At 36.3% G+C, this 6,297-nt stretch overlaps 1 protein-coding gene across 1 annotated transcript in view; it reads right to left on the bottom strand.

Annotated features, from left to right (window-relative positions):
• ACAP2 (ArfGAP with coiled-coil, ankyrin repeat and PH domains 2) overlaps window positions 1-549 on the bottom strand; it is a 17,561-nt gene extending 17,012 nt beyond the window's left edge. The window contains exon 1 of the mRNA XM_010146006.1: window positions 478-549. Within this exon, the coding sequence (XP_010144308.1) occupies window positions 478-549 (72 nt within the window). The remainder of the gene's footprint in view (window positions 1-477) is intronic.
• Between the last annotated feature and the right edge of the window lie 5,748 nt (window positions 550-6,297).

The following is a 6,297-nucleotide window of genomic DNA, read 5'->3' on the forward strand; positions in this document are numbered from 1 at the left end:
TGAACCGCCTTACGATTCCAGGATCAAATACAGGTACGTAGCATCCCTGACTGTTTCAGAACAAATGCTTTCATGACCCACCCCCTAAACCGGGATGTGAACCCAGTAAGTAACTGGAGGAAGCAAGCTCTTAAAGAGCAAACACAACTGCTCAAAGAGTACATTTTGCTGCCAGCAAGTGTGTACAAGCCTTTTGAGACCAAAAACTTTTAAGGTTCTTCACAAACCTTCTCTGCAACGAGGTAATGAAACCACAGCGGATAAAGAAGGTGCTTACAAGTCACTGTTGAGGAACCCCACAACCTCCACGTGTAGTTATTACTCCATTCCGTGAAGGGTGAAACTGATTTAGAAAATGCAGTCGGTTGTTGAAGACCACACAGGATGCCAATGTCAGCACTATTTCTCCTTCCCCTGATCAATCAGGAAAATCACCACCAACCCCCAAACTACCCCAAGCCAGTTTTTGACACCTACCTTAAATTTCTTCTGGTACACAAGTTGGTTATTTTGTATTGAGAACCAGCGCCTATTCAAATGAAGAGACATCCAGAGAATACGTAACTGATTTTACAGTGCTCATTTGACTGACAGGTACTAACATACAGTCTGCAGAGAGACTGCAAAAAAGGATTCACAGAAGTAATGCTGCAGTCAGCGTTGGCAAGTATTTCGTGAGAATAACATGAAAAGGGAAAGCAGAGACGAAACAGAGAAGAAAGCAAGGTTCAAATAATTTGAGTCCTAAACAAACACATCCATGTTATGACATTAGTTAAGCTATCACACAAAACTTTTTCATTTCAGAGAACACACTCTGTATTTTTAGCAGCAAACTACAATTTTAATTGTTTGGTAACACAAAATGCAGATAGTTTGAATAGCAAAAATACTTAAACTGTGTAAACTACTCACTCCTGAAATATTTTTGAGAGTAGGACTAAGAAAAAACTTACTAAGGTACTAAAAATGCTGCCGTGTTGCTATCATATCTATCTATATGTCGCACTTAAAAATTTAGAGAATAAAATAAAACGATTGTATATGAAATCAAAGCAAAACCAAAGAAAACCTTCTAAGTAGGATCCTAACTTAAGCCTCAGCTTTGTAGGAAAGTATCACAGACTTAATGAGGGCATCCCCATAAAATCCAAACCACTTAAAACCTCCTCTGAACTGTATCCTTCAATGTCAAGCTCGCTGTTCAGACAAGACACAATTCATAGAGAATAGAAAGATCATTCATATTTTGGAAAAAATTATGAGCACCTCAGTTCAACAACTGTGTTTTATCAGATCACTGACTATAAAAAAAGCAGCAAATATAACCATCCCTTTCCAGCTCTTCTGGGGATGCACACAAGAAAAGCTAACCAATTATCACTGGTTTGAAGTGGCAAAAATGAAGGGAATGTAAAAAATAACTCAGTCCTGAAATCACATTTGTACTTCTTCGGTTTGTTCAGGCTTATAATGTGAACTTGTGTTTGTCATGGCATAATTCCTCAATTATCTCAAATACCCCACTTACACACACATCACTTCTTTCTGCACTGCCAACAAGTTCCAATGGTAACAGCATACAAAACACTGTACCACAACATCTCTTGTTATTCGCCACAGGCTGCTGAACTTCAAGCTACAGTTTACTACAATTAGTAACGAGAGGGCTCCATGTATTTATTCAACCACCACAAGCCATTCATGAAAAGAAGCACACAAAGATTGTTAAGAAAAATTAATATATAAAAAGTTAGATCAAATCAGAAAATCTAGTATTTCTTAGAAAAGTTAGTACTTAGCAGACAGATGAGATTCTACCTTTTAACAATTAATCTTTTCAAATGTTGTGCAGATACATTTAATCTAAAAAGCAGCAACAGGATCTTCTTTTAATACTGGTTTTCCAACTTAATAATGGTGATCTTTTTAGATTAAGACAATTGAATAGAAAAATGCAAAAAGTTAAGTACTTTTTCAATTTATTAACAGCAGTAGTTTTGGTCACTGCTATTTAAAAGGTATCACTTCTACCATGTATTTAAAAAAAACCCCACATATATGCAGTAACTAAGCCTCAAATATGAGCATAAGGCAGGTTAGTGCTAATATTCAAATAGGTAACTCAAGACTAGAAAAGGAAAATAAACTCAGGCTTTCTTATGTGCCTTTTTTGAATATAACACCAAATAGAAAAACATGAAAAGCAGTGCCTAAGTGATAAAGGAAAAAAAAAAAAAAAATGCAGCCTTGCCCCAAGATAACATGCAACGAAGCAAACCCCTAATAATGTCCTTCAGTAGTGTAATCAACTTCATTAATGCACTGCTTCGTTTGTTCTACAATGAAATATTTAGTGAGTTAAAGTAAATGAGCTCCAATCTGATCAACTGGATATAAGTGCTCACACAAATTGTAAAACGATTCTGAGTCATCTTTAAAGCCTAGTTTAGAAGTTTTCAAAGTATTCCAGCCCCTTTTTTTCCTAGTAGAGAAATTAAATCTATTTAAGAGAACTTTCCTGTCCAGCCAAAAAAATTGGAGGGGTTCGATGTTTATTTTAAAAAGAAACTTTTATTGACCAAGATCAACCCGAGCAGTTTTATTCAGGCCAAGAACTCTGGTTCATTTCATATTAACCACGGATCATCAATAAACTCTACTCATTACTGTAGGACACAGATTACTGGGGGTCCACAGCAGCAACAGCCAGGAACCTCTGAGATACACTGGAGGTGCTGTTACAAGGTATAGCACATCTATCCTGTTCTAAGAACTAGCGTTCATAAAACTTCAGGCAACACATGTGCAGTAAGTACTGACTGTTATAAAAGTTTCTTTAAATGCGTCATTCTCTCAAAACCAGGAGATAAGCACGGTGAAGGAGAAAACATACTTGGGGAATCTTAAAATATTTTGCAGTGCCTCCCTCAGAAGTGCTTAAATAGAGCTGTTTGGATTTAGAAAGTGAATGTTATATATGTCTATAGCTACACAATTCAAAAGGGTATGTTAAATATGAAACAACACAAAATTCATTGAAAAACACTTCCCGTTTCTGAGAACAGTACCAGAAAGAAAGAGAAAATTTACATCATGAGTTTTACATAAAAATGAATCATGCCTATTGATTCTCAAAAGGGAACAGTCTTCTTCACTAGCTGCTATCAGCATGCAAATAAACCAGAGTGATTAAGAATGCACAACATTTAAAAGTTACATCTCAGTTTCCAGTGCAGTTGATAAGAAAAATCTCACCAACTTCAACTGGAAAAAGTCAAAACACTGATCTTGTATACTCAGAAGTTTGAGTGCAGTAACTTTGCTTTAATTCCTTTTTAGCTAAAACCAGCTCAATCTTTCTAATTCTTTCGAAGGTGTTGAGCAGCAGGTATAACTGGCATCCCAGGCAGAATCCTTCTGTTATTTTCTTAGACTGAGCCACTTACACATCCATTGCAAGTAATAAAAATTAAATGCAGGGTTAATTAAGAGCTTTTTGCGTGCCAAAGAAATACTGGGAAGGTATAAAAGAAGCTGGTTGGTACCTGATGTGATCTGGCTTTTTCCTGTCATGTGAAAAAATGGGGTAGGATTAAAACATAAGGGAAAGGAGGAGAAGGAATGAAAAATGCAAAATGAGCAAAATAAGCAAAGAATTAGCATGATCTGAAAATACAGCAGAATTAAAAAGGAAAACATTTAATGCATCTAAACTAAAAACTATTCAGAACATACTAGTTTGATCTACGCTTTTCTACCTACATACATTTATTCACACACATCCTTCTTGAGGATATGGATGTATTTTTCATTTGAATTTCCAGGAACCAAAACAGCTTTCCACCTACTGCTCCACAATAACAAATGCAGCTGATTTCAGTTCCTGATGCCTTAAAAAAGTGTGTACAGTAAGATCTCATTTACAGATAGACATACCATTCAAAAAAATAGGTCCCCATACCTGTTAGCATACCACTGTCCAGTATAAAGATATCATTTTGGTTCCACTAAAGTATATTTTCTGAAATATTCATGTGCATTATACACTATCCACTTAGTCACAATAAAAAGACATTGCAAAATCTCCAGCTCTTTCAAAACACGTGACATTGAATTGCAAGTAGCTCTTGTAGTTTACTCTGTAACCTGTTTAAACACTGTTTCTAGACTCAGTGTCATGCAAAATGATCCCCCAAACAGGAAACTTGATGCAAAAGCCCCAAAAACTAAACTCTTCAGACAATTAAACCCGAGCTGCCAGCTGTCCCAGGAAGAGATTACATCATCCAAGCAAGAAATTACCTTGGATTGGAAACAAGACAAATTTTCAGTCAGAAGAGATTTGCACCCCCTTCAAAGGGCTGCATTATATGGTTTTGATTTTTCTCTCTCAGCAACCAGACTTTTACCAGGATAATCCAGCTAGGGCGTACATGGATTCATTGACCAAGACATGCATGCAGAAGCATCACAATTCTCTAATTTGTTAACTAGAATCATACTGATGTGTCAAATCTGGACAAAACCCATTGTACCATTTCCTTATATGTCTTTTAACTCTAGCAAGTATACGCTAGCAGTGGTAATTGCAATTAATTCAGTACCCTTAATGCAGTCTTAAAGGAGTACTTAAAACTGGTCTAGAACCATCAAACACCAACTGATACCAACAGAGAAAACAAGAGGTGCTACTATTTTAAATACATATTACTACTGACAGTATAATTAGCAGTTAGCAAGGACTATCACTCTTGGCTCAGAACATCAGAAAATTCCAGTATTTCTTTCTAGGCAAATTTTTCTGGTTTTGTTTCAGCTGGCTGATTTTCCACCCACCCTCCCTGAAGATGAGCATTGAATGAAGAAGCAAACTATCTGTCCGATAAGAAAATTGGAAATATCTTGTCTGCCTTGGAGTCTCTGACTTCAGTTCTGGATTCTCTTGTATAAAATACGTAATTCTCTAAATGTTTCCTCCTTTGGTATTTCATTCTACATTTTTTACACACAAAAAGGTTTAATGCAATGACAGTCCTTTCTTGTATGCTACCTAGTGACTGGAAAAAACACTCTCACCTCTAAGACATGGTAAAGTTTAATCAGTATTATTTCCCTGCAGCTGAAACTGTACTCCTGGGTAAGTAAAGCATTCCATCAGCGCAAACAGGCAGTGGGCAGCAGCAATGACCACCTTCAGCGCTTATAACATAGCAAGCAACTACAAATATATTCAGAAGTAAAAATACTTCCCTATTTTTATTAAAACATGAAAAGCCAGGCTAGATTCAGAAAATAATAGTTGCCTTCATTAAGAAGGTCTTAAATATATGTTTTATGTATGGTAAAAGTAGTAGTAGTTTCATAATATTTAGTAATGGTTTGTTAATATGTAAAGTACAAAATCAAAATGATTGATTCAATTTCTAAACAGTATTTTTATAGACAGCATATCCAATGCCATTCACTACTTAATTGTGAAACATCCAGCTAGCCTATCACAGGGAGATAAATTATCAAGTGTCCAAGATTAAAAAAAGGTTAAAAGTTTAGTTTTATTGAATATTCATGTAACAAATAGAAAAAACTAAGCAAATATAAACAATATAGTAAAAGTAGGTAGCTCTGACTCATTACTGAGCTGCTGTTTATCTTGGCTCTCTTAAATAACTTACTGCTTGGATATGTTTTTATTACATGTTCAAACCTGTAACTTAACCTGAAAGAATGTCACTGTGTATCTTGGTTTAATTATGACTTGCTGCATTTATTTTGTAACCATTTAAGTTTCCAACATATACAAGTACGCCCTAACCACTTTAAGGTAAGATACCTGTACAGTATTACTAGGTATGAAGCCATGTGGAAGAAGATTATTTCTCAGTTGCCCTCCAACACTCCTGTCTGCTCCTTCCTGTTACTTCTCTACAGAGCCATCCAAAGGAATCCAGAGAGTGAGCCAGAGTTTTGCCTTCAGTCACTTATCAAGAGGCTGCAGTCACCCTGCAAAAAGGACCCTTCTGGCCTGTTGAGAAGCCAATAAAGAACAACTGCCTGCCCCCTTACTGTGGATTTTTCTCAGTGTGCCTACACTAACATCATACTTCAGACCAGGAATGGGCTTTTGAAGCACATCTTCTAGTTTTGACCCTTCACTGTCCTTTGATGCCTCACAGATTTGTCTTGGAGAAGGCCAAATTCTGCTTGGTAAGAAATTAACCCAAAAGGTACATTACAATTACAGTCAGATAATCAGACCACAGGACCAGACTAGAGGTCATCATCATGGCTTGGCTT

This window comes from Buceros rhinoceros, unplaced genomic scaffold (genome assembly GCF_000710305.1).
Source record: "Buceros rhinoceros silvestris isolate BGI_N320 unplaced genomic scaffold, ASM71030v1 scaffold36330, whole genome shotgun sequence".
NCBI classification, from domain to species: domain Eukaryota; kingdom Metazoa; phylum Chordata; class Aves; order Bucerotiformes; family Bucerotidae; genus Buceros; species Buceros rhinoceros.